This window comes from Poecilia formosa, unplaced genomic scaffold, assembly GCF_000485575.1.
Source record: "Poecilia formosa unplaced genomic scaffold, Poecilia_formosa-5.1.2 Scaffold126, whole genome shotgun sequence".
Taxonomy (NCBI): Eukaryota; Metazoa; Chordata; class Actinopteri; order Cyprinodontiformes; family Poeciliidae; genus Poecilia; species Poecilia formosa.
Genome location: NW_006800065.1, coordinates 591,537 through 612,728, shown reverse-complemented (window position 1 = coordinate 612,728; position 21,192 = coordinate 591,537). Strand labels below are relative to the sequence as shown.

At 37.4% G+C, this 21,192-nt stretch overlaps 1 protein-coding gene across 3 annotated transcripts in view; it reads right to left on the bottom strand.

Annotated features, from left to right (window-relative positions):
* osbpl5 (oxysterol binding protein-like 5) overlaps positions 1-21,192 on the bottom strand; it is a 45,304-nt gene that overhangs the window by 13,751 nt on the left and 10,361 nt on the right. The window contains exons 3-10 of one of the 3 annotated variants that reach the window (XM_007561410.2): positions 14,475-14,544; positions 11,354-11,507; positions 11,004-11,077; positions 9,338-9,418; positions 8,976-9,077; positions 8,332-8,535; positions 6,894-6,978; positions 6,617-6,779 (exon numbers count right to left, since the gene is read on the bottom strand). In XM_007561410.2, coding sequence (XP_007561472.1) covers positions 6,617-6,779; positions 6,894-6,978; positions 8,332-8,535; positions 8,976-9,077; positions 9,338-9,418; positions 11,004-11,077; positions 11,354-11,489 — 845 coding nt within the window. In that variant the 5' untranslated portion in view covers positions 11,490-11,507; positions 14,475-14,544. Of the gene's footprint in view, positions 1-6,616; positions 6,780-6,893; positions 6,979-8,331; positions 8,536-8,975; positions 9,078-9,337; positions 9,419-11,003; positions 11,078-11,353; positions 11,508-14,474; positions 14,545-21,192 lie in introns of those variants that run through there. The other 2 variants (XM_007561408.2, XM_007561413.2) reach the window with 2 other exon arrangements.

Below are 21,192 nucleotides of genomic sequence, written 5' to 3'. Positions count from 1 at the left end.
ATTTGATCCTACATCCAAGGAAAGCATAATTAGTACTTCCTTATTCATTAACGTTTGCAACTGGGTTTAAGAGTCAGTGAAAGGTCGGTTCGCCTTTTTTGATTTTATTTGGTTACAGTTGTGTTAGTTTTGTGTTGCCACGGAAACGCCTGCAGACTGGCTTTATCATATGTAAACGAATGAACTGTAATTATCAGAAAAAAGCAGCTGGTTAGTTTCGGTTTAGATTCCCTCGTTTTAAATGCTTTTTGATCATGTGGTTTAAACTAAACAATGATTTCGATGTAGCGGCCGAAGCCATTTCCTCAAAGATGCGGCGGAAAACTTTTTCTTTCCTCTCTGATGTAGTTCGTTCTGTACTCGTTCATCAGGGAGTAAGCGGAGGGAAAAAAATGACCTCATCATGTGACCAGGTAACAGCAGAATATTGAGAGGAATTCATCGCAAATTAATAATAATAATAATAATAACAAAAATATTAAAAAGAGCACTCTTTACAAAATACAGTATGAACAGTTTAGTGAGAGCCAGCTAGAACCGATTAACGGTTGACTGCAAAACAATCAACGGCTGACTCTAAACCAATCAGCTGCTGAATTCTAAGCAGCCACATTTGGTCGGCCCCACAACACTTGTGGTTCCAAGGAGCCACAAGTGTGGCTCCTTGGAACCACACTTTCCAAGTGTGGTTCCACTTGGAACCACACTTCCAAGTGGTGTCGGAAGTTCTAATGCAAAAATGGTCGGCCTTACTTTGAACCCGTGCCGTTCCATTCCTTGCAGTGCGAAAAGGGTGATGTGTATATTAGTCGTTGTCTTAGCAACGTGAGCCAGCTGCAGGTTAACCGTCAAAGCGCGCTAACCTATAGCATATTTAACAGGTTTTTTTTAAAGTAGTCCGTTAATTAGATCGTTTTTATTTCAGAGTGCGATAAGAAGTTCGTTAATGTACTCCAAAAATTCAATAAGTTAATATGTATAATTATTTTGTGGCATAAATACAAGCAATAGCTAGTAGGTTAAAACACACCCCACAGTTTGTTGTATGCACATGTTTTGTTATGCATAATGTGATTCACTATCTTTCCCGTTAAATTGTTTTTGTCGATATATAGACAAGAGTAAAACATGGAAGTACAATATGCATCAGTTTTCAAAGTGTTTTCTTAGCAGTTTCATGTACACTTAAGCTAATGCTGGAGATCTGCAGCTTTAGATTGACAATATTTATAAAAGCAATTAAAAATAAGAAAAATTGAAAAACAAGGAACTTAAAACAAAACAAAACAAAACAAAAAAAAAAACAGGCAGGCCCTGTTGAAAAATTTAACTCCTTAACTTTACTCAACTTTCAGGATACCTACAAAAGAGACAGAGGAGGTTCCTTTGACCTGAACCTGAACCTAAACAGAGGCAATTTATCATATTGTCTGTTTAAATGAAAGTAATTGAGATCAAAACTAAAATCATTCTGATGATGTTCATGTACTTGACTGTTTTATAAAGATGAGAATTTAATTTTGAGAAGTGTTCAACCATTAAATATATTTTAGGGGAAAATGTAAACAGAACTTTCAGACCTAAGCTCTACACTTTACCATTTAGTTGTGGAGACACTGGTAGAGTTTTCTTTATTACTTTTATGTAGTTTCTTTGTGCATTGGTTTATGATTGCAGCTGTTTGGTTGTCTATTATTATTATTATTTTTTTTAGCAGGAGCTTGAGTCTGAAATAGAGTTTCTATCTGTCATGTAGGGTTGGACAATAAATTAGTTATATGTATCACAATACACACGCGTGATCAATATCAATAGATAGTAAGTCTGATAGAATATTCAATATATAGAATATTCTCTGAACTCTGATCCAGAACCACATACCATTCTGGAGGATGTAGGCAGAGTAAAGGCTACTCAACCTCTCAAGGCTATCAACAAGCTGTTGAGTAACTTGCGGAGCAGCAGTTTAATGTTTCACCACTGTGCCTCATAAATGTTTTTAAAAAACATTATGGTGTGAAAGCTGTGGATAAAATGGGAAAGGTCACATCACCAGTTTGGCAGCATTTCAGATATTTAAAAAATAAAAAATTATTGATATAAACTAAAATGAAATGCTTGTATCGTGAAATGTTTTTCAGTAATATCATCCAACCCTACTATCATGTTCATAGTAAATCTTTTGCAATGTTATATTTTATTAGACATTATTCATTAGTTATTGTGTGTAATTGTCACAGGATGGATGAGATATATGACTTCTTACAATCACGAGATGTTTCAGAGGAAGTCATACAATGACTGCAAAAGGATAAGGTAGCTAGATTGTTAAGAAAATCAGTACATTTAAAAGTTATACAAAATTATAGAGACGTAGTGAAGACAGATCAGTTTTATCATGTGGCTTTTTTTAATGGGTTTCCCCCCGTTTTTATAGGTTAAACTGTTTTAATTTTTTTTTTCTAGATCGACTCCAGTGTCCTTCTGCTCATGACAGATTTGCAGCTTAAGGAGTATCTCGCATCTTATGGTGACCGACTGGCACTTCTCGGATATTGCAGACGAAGGGAAATCAAAACGTTTTGACCGACTGAGAGCCATGATTTCAAGGAAGAAAGGCAGCGATCAAAAGCAGGTCTCAGAAAATTTTAGCATCAGAAGTGTTCAAAAAAGTGTTCGAAAAGATGAGATAGGATGGATGAATTCTCGAGATGGGAAGTTTTTTCAAGTTCGGACAAAGAAAGGTGGTGGAACAAGAAAAACTGATGTGTCAAAGGACTGTAGAAAAATGAATTAATTGAAAAGGCAGTGGGTTTGTTTGTTCCTTCTCAAAGAAATTCACAGGGAAGAATTACAGATTTTGAGGTTGACATGACAGATTTTCAGGAACATTCACTTGATGAACATATTACTGTTGGAGAACTTTATGAGCAGACAAAACTACCTGTTTTGCGTTTTTACCTAACAACCAAAAAGGACACGGGCAGTGATCGGAACCAGACAACCCCAGTGGAAATGACCAAGACACTTTAAGGTTTTCTACTCACTCTCAAGTTTGCACACCACTGACTCAATCCAAAGCACCAGACAGCATTGATGCCATATATGTTGGAACCAGCAGTGTCCTGACAAACAGCAGCAGTGATAATGTTCACCTAGTTTACTCTACTGATGACATGGGTGATTTGTCCAATGTCCAAGAGCTAGATGCAGGAATCAATGGGGACATTTTAGAAGACAGTGGCACTGTTACCTTTTTCACAGGACACATTTAACACAGATAGTCTCAGTCTTGATGACACCCTTCCGCTGCCTCCACAGCCATCTAGTCCAGTGCTTTCTTCTTCACAATTTGATTCTTTGGACATGCCCATTATTCAGAGAGAAGGGATTAAGAAAATCCTTGTTCTTCACCGTGGCCAGATCCTGAAAGAACTAATTTCACATTTTTGTGATCCAGGTGTCACTCAGGAGGACATATGTATTCAAGTGGTGCTTTCCTGATGGAAGGTGAGAAAAGGCTGTTGATGATGGAGGAGTTTTGAGGGATGTCCTCTCTGAGTTTTGGCAGGACTTTTATGAACAGCGCACAATGACTTTGAAAGTCGAAATTATGACTTTGAAAGTCGAAATTATGACTTTGAATCTCATAATTATGACTTTGAAAGTCGAAAATTATCTTTTTGAATCTCATAATTATGATTTTGAAAGTCGAAATTGACTGAATTTCAATTATGATTTTTGAATCTCATACTTACGACCTTGAAAGTCGAAATTATGACTTCCTGTTGGTCTTTTATTTTTTCTTTCATTGCAGAAATGGGCTTCCATTGAGGCAAGTTTTGTTGCTTCTGGAAATAATATTTAGGGTGGATTACATTTCAAATAGAGTCTGTTCATATATTGTTATGTTATGGAAGATGGCAATAATCAACCCATATTTAGTGTTTACTCGATACTGGGTTTTATTAAGGGAATAACAAACATCAGATTTAATGAACTAAAATTAATGTCATATATTTAGAGATAGATATTGTTGCTCACAGAGATATAAACTGCATGTGTTTAATGATGCAGATGCCCACAACAAATATTTGATGTGCAAACCTGGAAAATGTGCGCTACTTGAGAATAAACAACCCATGGTAATAATAAACCGGATCAGTGTAACATTTATTAAACTAAATTAGTGGAGGCTTTGTTGGCTTGGGAGCAAAAAAAACTGACCACTATCTAAGTGGTTAAGATCTTCTTAAAGAGACAGCAAATGTATATCATGTACATGTGAAGACACGTACGGCAACATCCAATTCTAATTCAAGCTACATCTAATGCAGACTAAACTAATCAAACCTCAGATCCGCAGGCAGAAAACCAAAGCACTGGAAGAAAAAAAAACAAAAAACGAATAGAAAGTCATTCATCAGCGTTCAAATGATCACATTAAAGAGAAGTGAGAATGAGAATCATGAGCAGCGATGATGGGTGGCGTGAGAGAAATGTCCTTCAGGCATTTATTACCTCCGATTGAAAGCCGCAGAACATAAACGGTGCATGTGATTAAAGCGAACGCAGTAACACTGAAAGTTAAACAGACCGTCGTCACTGTCGCTCTCGGCGGTGGCTACTTCATAAATCCTGCACCTATCCTGGGAATAGTGGACGGCAATTGCACTGTCACCTGCTTTCAAAACCAGACTCGGTTATATAACTATAGTCAGAGACAACCAGGAAGCAGATCATTTTCTTTAACAATGGAAGACAGTTCAGTTTTTTCAAAAGTCCCCCAGGGCATGGCAGTCCTGAAGAACTACATTCCAGCAGAATTACTACCTAAACCACAGAGTTATCTTTTAGTCTAAACACAATAATGCAAACTGCTTTCCCTTACCGTCAAACTAAACAGCATATGGAGAAGTTCTTCCACAGGAATCCAACAGCTGATAATGTTATCAGCAAATCCAAGCACAGATGTAGACTGGCTTTCTCTCCCCTTCTCTCCTGTGTGTGTGTGAATGGCTTCTGTCAGCTGACAACAGGCTCAGCTTTTGTCCCTCTAACACTTCTCTACCTGCTTCCTGAATGTGCCTGTGAAAAGCACTGACTGTGAGCCAAGGTGTGTATGAAAAGCCTGCAATGGCTGATTTGCTTTTTAGGTGGTGTGCTCCATCTTCCTGCTCCCTTGTCAGTCATGTGAGCGAATAAGGTGCTGAGATTGGTCAAGGCAAAGGAAAGAGAGGAGGGGCTGCAGGAAAGGATGGCTGGAGGGAGGGTTCAGGCAAGGAGAAGGCGAGAGGGAAGCGTGAGGAGGGGACCTAATGTAGGATGTAAACAGCGCACAGGGAAGGAGGATGGGGGCTGCAACAATCACAGGTAGCAATTTAACGAGCATTCAACCGGAATATTTAGAGCAAAAATTACTATTTTACAAATGTTTACCACACAAAAATAATTTAAAACAAAAATGATTGGCAATCATCTGCTAGCTAGATATTGGCATACTGTCAATAGTAACAGATCAACGGATGCTTCTCCTCCTAGGTCTTTGCTGAGTAAGAGTGAATGATTTTCTTTTGCTGTCCACCTGAAAGCTCGCTCATCGAGGCAGAGCTGTAGAGACTGCAGTCATGACCAGGTAAAAGCACTACACCAAAACGGTTGTGAAAAAGCAACCAAAATCCAAAGAATTATTTTTGTTTTAAATCCTTAAAAACTCTGAGGACGTATTGTTCAAGACCACTTCAAACAGGCTGGCAATGACCTTCGCACAATAACATTTAGATTAGGTTTGTCTTACTCCGATTCAGATATTTCAACTTATCCTCCAGTCACAACAAGCTGTCATCTTCAGCTACTTTACATGAAGACACTGAAGTATTTTTGCACAAACACATGGACAGCTTGATGTGAAAGCACAGCTGTTTGGTGAGAAAGCACAGCAGATACACGCAAACAAATCTTCAGTGTTTTAGAAAACAGAACAGTTTTGAAGACAACAATCGTCACTCACCGAGTGTGATGACAGATTTGAAAATCATCTGAAATGAGTCATTAAAGCATTTACCATGAACTGAGACTGCTAAATGAAATGGTAAATGGCTCGTACCTGTACAGCGCTTCAGCATGTCCAGAGGACCCCAAACCACTTCACACTACATTCATGCACACATTCACACGCTGATGGTGGAAAGCTACTGGATGGTAGCCACAGCTGCCATACAAATCATGAATTTATATAATTTATTAACTACATGCTTTAATATAATCACAGGGAAGTGTAAGGAAATAGAATCCAGCATTGCATTTTCTCTGATTGATACCAAATTCAAAGGAAATCAGATCATTTCTGGCCAAGGAAGCTAATAGACATGTGCATACAAATATTTCTGGAGCTATTTGTAAAATTACTGTGCACATTGTGGACTCATTGGACAGATGGATTGAGAGATGACTGTCAGTCAGCATGTCCTGCTGAGATAGAAAGAACGGACTACTGCTACATACAGAAGGTTTCCCCAGTGAATCCATGATTTTTAACCTCCTATTCTAAGCTGTTCATAAGGATGTATTGAAGATATACTTCACACAGAGCATGTGGTAGTTGTGTATTACTCACTGTTGCAGCTCTGTAGCAGTGAGTGGAGAAGACTGCAGCAGCTGGAGTATATGTGAAGAATCTGAAGCCATGCAGATATCGCCCTCCTTTTCAGGTCTGGGAGACATTTTGTAGAGACTGGAACTGCTCAGAGCCAGCTCCAAGGCATCCATCCAGCACCGGCCTGCAGGCAAAAGATCCAAGAAGGGAAACATGTGTTCTTAGTATGTTCTAATGTCCAAAAAACAATGCATCAAGCATGGGACAATACTGAACTCAAAGAGTAACAGCAGCTCACCATCAGACTCAGATGCAGCCCTGAAGATCAGGTAGTTGCTGGGTAAAGGCTGCGTGATGGAACCGACATTTTCTCCTTTCGGACCCTAAAGAGAGAAATCAAACACAGTGACTCACGCTGTTCATATGGTAACACCAGAAGCATGACTTAAAGAAACATGAGAAAATAGTCGAAGCTTTTGGTCATGTTATTGAAAGAAAGGTATGATATTTGTTCAGAAAAAAGAGTGGGGAAAAAAAATAATGTTATAATATAATTATATATAATAATATTATCCTATTTACTCACTTGTGTAGATATACATTTGTGTTTATCCATGTCCAGAGACTGCTTCATGTTAACATAAAGAGTTATACGAAGCCTATAGCAGTGCAGAACTACCCCTCCCATACCTATTGCTGCACAATGTTGTTTAGCGGCGGAAATAGGATTATTACACTAGTCCCCTCCTGAAGGAGATAATGGGCAACAAAACAAGATAATCAGTCTTACTTAGATAACACTGTTTGAAATGTAATGTCAGTAAGCTACAGGAAGAAGAACTCTTGATAGCGTATATCAGTTGGAGACAGTGCTACTTTTTAAGAGCAAAATATTAAAAATGAATAGTATTTTGTGCACCTAGCATAATTTAGCAGGTTTATTCTATTTTTGTTTAGTAAATGTTTTTGCTAAATACTATGGGTCAAAATCATTTTATTTTAAATACAATAAAGTGTGAAACAAACATATCTTGCATAACACATTTAGTGTCTACTCAGAAGTTGCAACACTAAATGAGATACAAAAAAAGAAAATTGCTAATGCAAAACGGATAAGTAATTAGTTTATCATTGGCTAATGTGGCCTGAATGTAAATATGGACAACAAAACAAACTACAATAACATTTTTCTTTATTATGTTAAATTTTAGCTCTGCGTTGCTAAACCAAAAACTCCTTCAGTACATTTGTCCTTCATTAAACTTATATCTTATATAATACATTTAGTGTCTATATATATATTTTCTCTTTTATTGCTGTAAAATGCTACTCCATGTTATCAGTTGTTAATGCTGTCTTTTCAGTTACCGTTGGGAGATAATTGAATTGCATTTTTTTAAAACACTTTCTTATTAAAGAAGAAAAACTAGCTTAAAGGAGGTAATGCAAGCCCAGATAAAATATATGTTGAACAAGCGCATTTATTAAAAAATACAATTGTCCATAAAAAATAAATAACTTATTGTTTGAGGAGTTAATTAAATACTGACATATCTTTGAACAACCAATATTAGAATATGGTCCCATCTGTTCAACAAATTTAGGATATTTTGTCTCAGTCTTTATCAACTCCATTTCAAAGTAATTATCACAAATATCAAAAACTTCTAGCACAACTGATTTGAACCGTGTCCCCAAATCCCAGTTTGACCAGGAACTCATTGAACATGCCAAACCTTGACAGCCCAGATGGATTTCTCCAGTGGATGGTAGAGCTTGAAGCAGAAGCCGTCTTTCTTGGAGGGTCTCTCGATCAGCTTGCATGCACTAAGAAGGATGGTGCCCACCCAGTGGTCTGGTGTTGGTGTCTTATAGATCAGCAGCACACCAGGCCTTAAGGCACACCACAACTTAGTCCAACTCTTTAAAGAACCACGAATCTAAAGAAGTCACATGAATGAAATAAGTAACGTACAACAAAAAGTAGATATTTTAAAAAAAAAGAGTAAAAAGAACCTGTTTATCCTAGACCCAAAATATTTGACACAAGTCATGCAGTGTAAAAAGCTATTCTATCAACTCCTAAGGAAATGTAAGTAAACTTCTTAATTTGAAATTTAGCAAAGAAAATAATTTGACTGGCCTAAAACAGGAGAAGTTTAGTCAGTGAAACAAAAAGGCTGGTTGGGTAAGTTAATACATATGTAATCATCTCATTTCAGTTGAATAAAAAATGCATCTAATAAACTACCACGAATAGGTTTTAAGCATACGTATTAAGACAACTTTAAATAATATTAAATGTAACATTTTAAATGCAAAATGATTAGCGATTGTGTAACCAATCATAAATATTGTCCTGCTTGAGTCGTTCTCAGACCTTGAGCCAATTGGACATGACAACAACACTGGGGTCCTTAAGTGCAGTGGAGAGCTCCTTCGCTGCCCGCTTCTTCTCTTGCCGATAATTTTGCTTTTGAACCTGAAGAGAAAAAACAACAAAACGCTAATGAGTCATCAGTCTCACAGAGAGAAAAACGATGTTGCATAAGCCAACACTAGGTGGAAGCAGAGTCAAACTAGCTGAAATATTCATTTGAGACGTGTCACACAAATCGGAAGCATTAAACTGCGTTTTAAAAGGTTCCCAAATAGCCATTTGACCTACTTAATGACAAAGAAACTGTGGCACAATAAGGCTCAACATTTTCTCAGTTTCTCAAGCAAGGAAGTGACGTGTACCTTGAGAGACTCCTTTCGAGCCAGCTTCTCGGTGGGGGAGGGGCTGTCCTTTTCAACGCCATTAAACATCCTGGACTCAGACTGGAGTCAAGAGGGAAAGAAAGTAAAAAGAACGTCTTTGAAACAAACAAACCCTGGAAGCTGTAACTGCCTCGGAAAAGATTTAATTTTAAATGGGAAAAATTACCTTGTAGAAAGAAGCTCATATTGAACCATACACACACAAAAAAAAGGTGGAATTAAGCTTTTTAATATTGCTGACAACTAAAAATGTTCTGCTATGAAGGCTTATTAAGTTTGCATTTGATAAAATTGAGGACAAAATGTTCCTTAACGCTTGTGACAAGCAAGAATGTGGCTTTTTCTACGAGTTGTGAAACTGAACATTCAGTGGCCACAAACCAACAAATCTTAATGATTAAAGTTGCAAGAGACAAAAAGTGCATATCAGTTACCTGTCAGACATGACAATTAATTTTCTGTAATGTTTATTTCAGCTTCTTTAAGTGCAACAAATGATCATTACATAAAATATCCAGTCTTAAAAGAGAAGTACACAGCTATATCCTTGCGTAAGTGAAAGTATGCAACGGCTGAACTGTCCTCAGTCCAGCTTGTTCTTTACGGGCCTATAGGATAGACGACAAGGCAAAGGACCAGTGATGCAGCTGCACACAGGATTATTATCTTATATAGGGTATAAGGCAAAATAGTGAGGATGAGCAAGGCAAAGCGACATGTGGGCAGGAGACGAGACAAGATGAGATCAAATGGTTATCACTTGCAACTTTTGTTGGAAGCCATATTGTCTTGTTATCACATAACAATAAGAAAAGATTGTCTTGCAAAAGCAGTTTCGAGATGGGTTGATGTCAATCATTTGCCTTGAGGCAGTAAAAGACAGTTCCCACCATGGCCTTGATGTATAAAATGCAGCTTTGTAATAATTTTTACAAAACAAGCAGCCGTTTGCGGTTTTGGTTTACTTACAGTGGCTTGCAAAAGTTTTGATACCCTTTGAACTTTTTTCATATTTTGTCATGTTTGAACTTTAAATTGTTTTTTGGAGATTTTAAGTGATATGTGTTTGGTATGTCCCTATCAGAATATGCTGATTTAAAGACTGAAATGTATGCCTATTTCTTTCTTTTGTTAAGGCCTTCATAGAACAGCTGCATTTTTAGTTATGCACTGGTGGCGTCTATTTACTAATAAGGACTCTCCTAAAGCCTTATTTATAAGAGGCATTAGAAGATTTAATAGTATCAACGTAAAAGGACCGAAATATAAAAATGCACAACAACATACTTTCTACAGTTTTATTTTCAGAATATTTTTTTTCTTTTTTAAGTGCACAAGATCTAAAACACTAAAATTAGTTATTTTAAACTGTGAAAAGGTTTGTGTGAAAGCATTTGCAAGGCTTTGAATATTGCCTTTAGATGCATTTGATTATAACTTTCTAAAATGGGACTAAAAGTACTTGAGTTCATAAATGAAGGCATCAAAAACTGAAAGCTTTGCCAGCTTGCGTATGTTCCAACTTGTTAAAGAAACAATGAAAAGAAATGATGCTACAATGTAAGAGCAGCTGTGTTCCCGCCTAAGGAGGAGATTTACTGTGATGTAGGTTGGGGAACTGCCCAATCAGGAACTGCAGTCTTACCTTGCTGTCTGGTGATTGGGCAGGACTAAGTTCACTACTCAGCATGGAGAGAGCGTTCCTGTCTGTCTCACTGCCTGGTGGGAACCCACAACATACAGTCACATACAAAAGCGCTCAGTGATTAAACCTGCAGACAAACAATTAAAGCGCAGCAGCCACCAAAGCATCTAACAAGCAGCAGGTCATGTTTGTTCATTTATTTATGGGATAAATACTCTGCAGCACAGCACAGCATATTTTCACAAACACAGGAATCCACCAGTATTTGCTGGTGGATTCCCGAAATGTCACTGTACCCGATTTCACACACAATTTTACATTTCACAATTGTCAGCTTTAAAGCCTCTTACCTGGGCTGAAGTTGTAGATGTCATTGTCTCCTCCATAAGACAAGTTCCGGGTGAGTGTGCGGGGGTCAATTTTAGGTGGAGAGGTGGCGCTAGGGCAAAGAGAAAGCCTCCGTTGGAGCAAATTCTCCTCCTTCATCGTGACAACTTGCTTGTCCTTAATAAAAGTAAACAAAGCAAGATAACAAAGCTAAGTCATTCAAACACACTCCTTTTTCGTGTAGCTCTATGAGCCCTTTCATTCTTCTCCAACGCCAACAAAGCCATACTGTACACAAACATGCCAGCCTGTTCACATAGTGACACGGAGCATGGCAGTGACAAGCAGTTCAGACTGCACACTGCCAGAGTCGGTGACAGAAGGAGGCCTCTAACCCACTCCAGCGCGTCTGTCCGCACCGATTCGCCGTCCAAAATGACCCCAAACACAACAACCGCGACTTTTCTAATGTCTAAACTGATTCGTGCAAACACAGAAAGCTTTCACAGACATTGTTTCATCACCACAAAAAAAAATCTACTCATGAATTGTATGAATTACTACAAATGTCTACAAAGTGAAATTGTGAATCTGCAGGTTGTTATTGCTGTTGTGCCAATTTATCCTGTAGTGTATGACATCTGACTTTTCAGTTTTCTCCCCTTCCTTTCATATTTTTGCATTTTAATTTTAGTGATTATCTTTTTTATGCATATTATTTTGATAAATATATACAGAAATATTGATTATTGTGATAACAAAAATATCCTTAAAAGGATTTGACAGAATTCATCAGACTATTTGTAGGCTATAGGACTCATTTTGATCTACTGTGACACTGACTGATTTGTGAACTTTTAGTCAATCAGTTTAATACAGTTAGAGGAAGAATAGCGCTGCACATTATATTGTAAAACTACTGTAATTGCAATATCAGTGTGTGCTTTGTTTACATCGCAAAGGACTGTTTAGAGAGCAAACATTGCTGGCTAATATAGTTCAAGAGTTCTGCAGTTGCCATTTTCATGTGACTGTAATATTTGACCAATACCAATAGGACATATTCTCACACCAGCAAAAGCTCGATACACCAGACACTAATGATATTCCCAAAAATGCTAATGGTCACATAGAGCAGGAAGAACCGATTAGAAAGAGGAGGAATGAAAAAAAACAAAAAAAAAACAAACAGGAATATATTGTATCCGACATTGGCATCGCATTATTTACAAATATTATATTCATCGCTAGATTTTCTAGTGTATGCATGTATGTAAACTTTATTTAACCAGGTATGTCTCCTTGAAATAAAAAATAAAAATAAAAATTTTGGCCTAATATCGTGCAGCCCTAGAGAAGAACAATCATGACTACACTTAGTGCACGCTTATTGATTTTATGTTTGAAACATAAAACAGCGGAGAAGGAAAACAAAACAACAACTCTTGTTTTGATTTCCTCCTCCACTGAGCTTGCCTTTATGTTGAAACTATTCATAGTACACAATTAGCAACGGCTGAGGGTCACAGCTGTTTCCAGACTGGAACATAGCACTTGTTTTCAACAGGGTCTGAGCTGGTTACTGCAAATTAGAGGTAATGCTAAAACAGTGTGGTTAATGCAGGATATCCGTCACCATCTGGGTGTGTGTGAAAAGCCATGCTACACTCCAATCGATGCTGTCCTATTCATTTCCACCAGAAGACGAAACACGAACAGCAGGCGACACCCTCTGACGCTCAGCCTACTGAGTCGACTTTCCTGCAGCTCCTAACTTACAACCCCCGAGAAAAATCCCACAGAAATCCCATTCATACAGTGATTCATATTTTTAACCTCCCACATTATTCCACTGTGAATATATTGAGGATTATGACGTATGTCACATTACTACACCGAGTTACTATTTGGGGTACAAAAACCTGCACTTTAACAATGGCTGGAAGTCTGAAACTTGAAACCGCAGGACAGGCTGTTGAAATTTTAACCACTAAAGTGAGCCCTCCTTCCACAAGTACATTTCTATGCATATCAATAATACAAAAAGCATATTCACATCCTCATCATTCCCACTCCCCACTTCTACCCGTTGTCTACTCTGCCTGGGTGACTCATTCTATCATCATCCTAACTGTGCTTTCATCTCAAATGTTCCAGTTTTTTTTTTTTTAAGGTTCGATTTTTATCCTCTACTCTAAAAAAAAAACAAAAAAACAATCAAGTAGAAATTTAAAAGGCAGGGAAAAGGATCAATTTAAATAGACCTTTATTTGTCTTTGTGGGGCAGGTCTATAAATAGCTCACTTCTGCTGCAGTGCATTCGTGCATGTGTAGTACAGTGCCGAACCCTGTATGGGGTGCGAGCAGCATGGGAAAAATCTAGAAGCTTTAGCATTACACAACGGGAGCACAATGGCAATCCCACCGTACAGCATCTCAGAATTAAAAACCGTTTGCAGACCATAGATCTGATGAGGAGCAAAGACATGCAGATAGCAGGAACAGCAAAAGCAGCTAATTCTGATAGTTGCAAAGCTTGAACAGAAAAATAACACAACCAACCTGAGCTCAATAGGAGAACATTACATGACTTAAACTGAACATGGCAGTGGCAGGTCTAACGTCTTTGTTGTTACAAACAGGTATGAGAAGACCTCACTAAAGGGTAAAATAACACAGAAGCCACGTTTATTTAAAACCCAAAATATGAAAATATCAGTAAGATCATCTTAGTGTTGGGTGGACCCACATGTGACAACAGAAAGAAATGGAGGAGGATCCGGTTACATGATAAAACCGAAGATAAATTTAAACTGTAATTTCCATGCTCTGAGTTTCCCTGACCTTGTTTCAACACAAATATAACGTGGAACTATGCAAGAACTCAGCCATCACCACTCACAGTACACAGTGAGTAAAGTTTGGCAAACTAAGCCAACATTTACTCAATCTACAATGCAATGCTGTGCAGGTGCTGGGCTAATATTTACCCTGAGATACAAGCCCCTTGTGGAAACTTCAATGGTACCAGAACAACATGAGACCAGCAAGAAACACATATTCCTCTGCCAGAAAGTAGCTTCGAATCATGGAAAAAGAAAACATAAACATGTCTTAAAAATTCAAAAACAACAAGTTCCTTACCAATCGTTACACTGTCGAGGTGAAAACGCTTGACACGGAGCCTGTTTGTTTTTAGTAATCACTGCAGCACCTGGGACAGTTGGAGAAGAGGAGGGGTGAAAGGGAACACTGACATGTTCTAACCTGTATGTTTTATTAAGTTTCGATGATCTGACTCAGATAAACATTAGCCTCAATAATGATCACACAAGTTTGGGCTGCAAAATAAAGGCTGAAAGCTTGGATGGAGAGGATTTCTTGCCGAGAACAATTTCAGCTGCTAAATATAAAGAATATAAAAACTGTACCTGTACTGAAAAGCCCTGTGAAATTATTTGGACGCAGCAGTTTACAGACCCGATTATTATTTTTTGCTGTCCATAAACGGGGCAGATCCAGAATAATGTTTCAACAGCACATGCACTTCTTTTAAGAGACGCAGATTTCTGGTGTGTTGCATCAAAACATAGGTTTCTCCTCCTCTTTCTGTAATTGTCTACATTTACATAAGAGATTAGATGAGGAAGTAAAGCTGCTATTAATTTGTCCCTGCAGTTGAAAGGAGGTTTTTTAAAAAAAAAAGAAAAAAAAAAAAAGTCAGCATCATACAGTTTCATCAATATGAGCATCATGTTGCTTGTACAAGAGACAAATCCAACAGAACAGAAAAAGAAAAGTGAGGGGCAGAGACGGTCCAACTGTTTTGGTTACAAAGAGAGCAAACTAATTTGGCCTGAAAACCTGAAAGTTTTCAGGCCAAATTAAAGTCTGTAAATCATCCATTAATTATTCGATTCGGTTGGTTTGATAGTTCACTTGTTTAGTCTGCACAAGACTCATCAAGAGCTTTAACGCCTGCCCAAACGAAGAGGCCTATCCGAGAAAGACAAAGTTTGTTCCGTTTTAGGAGGACAAAAAAAAAAAAAAAACTTTGGTGTGAAAACACCCTTTTAGCTCTGGTGTTGCGCTATAAAGAGCAGAAAAGCAAAAACATATAATATTAAATTACTCGTAAAGTGTTTTTGGGGGAGTTTTTCTACATTGTTGCTTAAATCTTTGAATAAAAACAAAAATACCAAAAAATATATAACTATGAAATTATTCAATCTTTACTAATGTTCTGATAAGACATGTTTGTTTGAGAGAAGCACAAATAAACTCGTCCCAAAGAAATAAGCTTTGTTTGGACATCTGTCATACAATCATGTATGACAGACACAATCATGTAACCACAAACAATCTGCTTCAGGATTGTGGAGAGTATATTGTTTATTTCACTACAGTCATTAACTGCAATGAGTTATTACTCATAATGTAAATCCTCCAAAAATTCAATCATTCATAAGTTGGATCATTTTAGCAGCAGTGGGAACAATTGTTGTTTTAATGTTTAGACGAAAGTAGATGTTAATAGTATACATGTTCTGTGTAAATACTGTCAAACAATGACAAAATCTCACACAGGTCTATGCTTAGTGCAAACTGAACACAAATGCACTGTTGTCTTGGAGAGAACAAAAAAAGAAAAAGAACCTAACGCTGCATATTTCGTCCTACAGTTTAAAGTAGGAGAGGCTTCACAAAGTGACCACCAGCATCAAGCCATCAAGCTGTTCCAGGGCATAGATTAACTCGAGACACTCTCATCTATCCATTTGTGTCCCACCATGTTAAACCCCCCCCATCTATAGTGACTAATGGCTGGTTACATGACCCAGATATTCACCAATGGGATGTTGTCAAGAGCAGCTTCTAGGATAAACAATGGAGACTGATGTCTACAGTAGCAAATACAATGCTTGGATAAGAACGTTTATCATCCTACTATATGGAAGGTGTTTTTTTTTTTTCTCCCTTCTCCCCAACTGCAACATATATTCATTTTATTCACATAAGCATCCTCTCATTATTTAAGAAGACAACAGGGTTGTAGTAACAACAACAATGTCTAATTAAAAGATTAGACATTTAATCAGCAGACATAATGGATTTTAAATGAAAAGTACAACTTTAAGAAAATGTGTGCAAGTCAACAACTAACTTAAAACAAGCAGAAGATGGTCTACTGTGCATCTTTAAAGAAGATGTATAAGGTCTAATTTTGTGACAGATTGTGGGAGGATATGTGATTTAGTTGTTCTATTCTAAGTCCTCTGGTGTTTCAGGATTATTTCAGAGGAACTGATGAGACAAAAATACCCTCTACCAGACCTCCTATCGACACTATTAAAAGCAGGCAGCGTCTCTCGGAGTACTTTCCGTCAGCTGAGATGTTGGCTCATTTATAGTTCTTTTTAAAATTTGAAATTAAATCAACTTGGTTAGGGAAGTTTTTGATTTATCTGTTTCAAAGAATAAACAAATAAATAAAATCTTATTATTATTATTATTTTTTTTTAATATGTGGATAAATTCTTATACACAGATTAATTTTCAGTGCAGAAACATTCTCAGAGGTTATGCACAAAACTGTTCCTTGAACTTCAAGTTACACTGGCAAGAGACTCAACCTCCCTTGGTACACACAGTTCCTGAGAGGGTTCTGTGTGGGATCCATGAAAAAGCGCAGCAATTAAAGCGTGGAAAGTAAACCTTTCAAAGGAGTTCCGAACAAACTGTGAGGACTAGGACACGTACACAAAATTAAAACAAATATGAGGTTTGCAAAAGGATTTTTTCAACGACCCATAGATTCGTCAAATATTCAGTTTATTACAGAATGCATTTGTATTTCTAAATTATACCATTATCTACAAGTGTGACAGACATAACCAAAAATCAAAAAGCTCAAGCTCCTACCAAATGCCATATTCAAGTACTCTATCCTGACTATTCTTAAGAAAGGTATAAAACTCCTGGACAACTTTGTTTTAAAATACTCAAAGCTGATGTTTAGATTGAGCTAATTACTGGTTCTCATTCACAGACTACGTTTGAATAACAGAACAGGTCCCAAGACAAACTGCGGCCATGTTTGACCTGGTAAACAGACTGAGCCAGCTGGCTGTGTTTACGGCTGGAATCACGCCAGGGGTTGCTGTGTGTGAGAACCAGCCAACTGCAGGCCTTGCCAGGCACAACTAAGGCAAAAAGGGACCTTGAGTGAGAGCTAGAGATAGTTGCTCTTATTACCTTAAAATGCAGCAACAGACAAGTTCGTGTGTACTCAGAAACTCACATGTACAGGTATACCCTTTGAGGCTCTTGCTGACTAAGTTAAAGTAAGTATCAAGGGACTGCAGTAATGTGCTTAGTGAGCTGCAGCTCAGATTCTAACATGTTTTAACACATCTGATCTGACTTGCATTTTCCACTGTACAACTGAAGATCTTAATAAAGTCACTTTAACAGAGTGAAAGACACTTAACACAGCAGCTGAGCTGGGAGGAGTTATTGCACTGATAATTTCAACTAAAATATGCCATGTACAAAAAACAAACACTTTCCAAAAAGTGTTTGTTTTTTTAGACGGTTTAGACCGTCTAAACCGTCTAAACAGTGTTTAGACGGTGTTTAGTCACCGTCTAAACACTTTGTAATCAGTGAAATCATTGTCTAATTATTGCGAACATTCACGCAGAACCCCATTTAAAGTGGTCCTGAAGCAAACAATTGTTGTTTTCATGCCCACTTCAGAGATCACGTTTTATTTCTCTAACAAAACACCAACTGACCAATCAGACTGTATTACATCAAACATTTATGAACTGCAAATGGAGGAGACAGTTCTTATGTTACCAAGAGATTAAAACGGAAAAAAATAAAAATCCTGAAATGCAAGCAAAAAACCCATTAAGTCCTACTTTGGCAATGAATTGTTGACACTGAAAATGAACTAAATGACTCCTAGAAAGGGGCTGTACGTGACTAATCGCTTCTCTATCAAGATATCTTTGCACAAGGACATTAAGGATGAGAAGGGATAAAAGGCAATTTACTTGATGAGATACAATGTATTTACAAGGCCAAACCCTGTGCCTAACCCAGCGTAGTACAGGGCAACAATGACTAAAGAACAGTCACTACTGCTAAAGGGTGAATGTTAAAGAAGCAATTGATTTTAATTCTGGCCTTGATGTGCATATAAATCAAATAAGCCATTTGTGTTAAAAATAGACTTTAGAACACCACAAAGACTTTTTCTGTAGCTCCAAATGCCACTTCTGCGTTTTTCTTTGAAAAAAAAAAACAAAAACAACAATGTCTCTGCAGATTTTGCTTCCTCATTGTGCACTGAGTTATATAATACAACTATGCAAAATAGCCCCTTTCCTTTGCTCTGTTCAGGTAGCTGCATGAATTAAGATGCCCTATTCGATTATGACAAAGACTTTTTATAGAACTGAAAATCCTCGGTGGCAGAAATGGTATGAAAAACCAAGCAAAATGCTCTGGGTCCTACATAGTTAGCTGGCCTAAGGATTTCCCTCCACAGAAAGTGTTTGAGAAGGATCCCTTTGTCTGTCTGTCAGTGAAGCAGCAGCTATTAGGAGAGGAAAAGAAGCATGGCAATAAGAAGATTAAGGCTGCAACTCTTGCTTGAAAACTAATCTAGAAATAACTAGGCGTCCAAAGAAGTGGTTTTAATTAAAAATGCTGAAATATGCAGTTCTACATGACACAGAAAGTAAAGGTCAGCTATAGATGACTTCCTAATATCTACTTTAACTACTCTGGCTAGCTTTACAGAAACATTAAACTAATAAAGGTTTTAAGATTGTTGTGAGAGTTAACACTGTTTCAACTGAAGCAAACAACTCTCTGTAATCTTCAACATATCGGCCTCTACCATCTAAATCAGGTGTGGGAGTGTATAGAAGTGAGTCCCTTTTACTGTTCCAAAATATTACCGTCATGTGGAGAAAACAATTCTAGCTTACACAGACTCTTAAGGGGATAAATGTTATTCATTTTTATGGTCCATTTGGTCCATTGTTCATCGGAAGCTCCAGAAGGATCCAAGGTTCAAACGAGAGAAAGCACAACAGTTGAAAACAACAAGTTACTTCCAGTAACGTAAATCCCCACAACCGCTTCAGGCAAAATACCATAATACATTGTTTCTGGTTCTGTAAAACCAAAAGATGTGTGCTAATAATCAAATAAGCCTTCACTACAATAGTGGAAATGCATTTTTAGGCTGATAATCACATTCGCTTGGAGGAAACGAGGAAGAAGAAAATGTGTTTTTACCCCTAACATATGTTAAGACAAACACTCCACTAGATTTCTCATTACTGAGAAGACATTTAGGTAGAAATCAACTGGGTTATCCACTGAGCCCTCAAAGTTGCATTTACACTACATGTCAAAAAAGCAAACTTTTTAACCTGTGAAGCATTGGGGTAAAAAGCATGAATGGTTTTAATTTGCAGGCTCAGTAGACTGTTAAGAGTATAAAAAATGGCAGAATTGAGGAAGAACTTTTTCTACCAGCTGGGGTTGAGCTATGTGAGGTTACGCCTAGAGAAGAGGAAGCTGACATACTGAAAGCGGTTTAGTGTACATGTTTTACTTTTGATGGTTCATACTAACCGCAAAACTCATCACTGTGCCTGTCTGTGTGTGTGTGTGTGTGTGTGTGTGCGTGTGTGTGTGTGTGTGGGTGTGTGTGTGTGTGTGTGTGAGTGAAAAGTGAGACAGCCTGTCAATTGTAACTTTTACAAATTAAAAGAAAACATTTACGTTGGCAAATAGGCCCTCAAATTTCAAGCTTCGGTGCCATTATATCAAATGGAAAGAGCTTTTGTTTTATCTAGCTTTGCAAAACACTTCTGCTATATTTCCCAGAATCTGCACCACTGAGAGGTGTACAGGGGTTTGTTGCTTTTTTTTAGCATATGACAGGCTTCCATATGCGAGTAATACAATAAGGATTTACTGCGTTCAACAAACAAGATGAATACAAAAGCTGAAAATGCAACCGACTAGAAAATCGGCTCCACAAACATCGAGGTAGATAACAAAAATATATGTACCAATTTAGAACATTTGTTCTTTGCACCATATTACTATATCACATTTACAACTTAAATGTATGTACAATAACTTTAAAGCTACAGTTTCAGAATCACTACAATTTTGCATTACACAGTTTCTACGGTTTTAAGTGCTTTCATTAATAGAAAGCCAGGTAAAGTACCAAAATGAGTTTTTACCAGCTTTAAGGAACAAAGAACAACACAGAGCTGCCTCTACATATATTGGTGATAAACACGGCCAGTCAGCTGGTAGAAAAAGAAATCCATGTAGAACAATTGCAGGTTGCAAAAACACATGGTCATGGTGTGCAAAACTGATAATGCACCAACGTTTCACTAAAGCAACTGACCCCATGTTGCACAACATGAGGTCTGTTGGTCAGCTGACCACAGAGTGGCTACTGGAGCAGATAGCACAACTAATTATTTCAAATATAATCAACTGTTGGACCGTTAGTATTATTTTCTAAAGAGTAAAATGCCAAAATGTAATATCAATTGTTGCAATAAGCCAAAATTTAGTTTGTTTTGTCATGCTCTTGTTCAAATCTACACAGCAACATAAAACTTTCATATTTCATTCAATTCTATCATTCAATAGGGAGAATTTCATGCCACATCATGACTAATATGGAGAAATCTGCAGGAATTGACTTTATATATCTCAGTGTTTCAATCTGTATGAGCTTTTTCCTGCAACTGACTTCAGATGTAATCTTTGAAATTCTAAAATATATAATGTACAGCATTAATATATA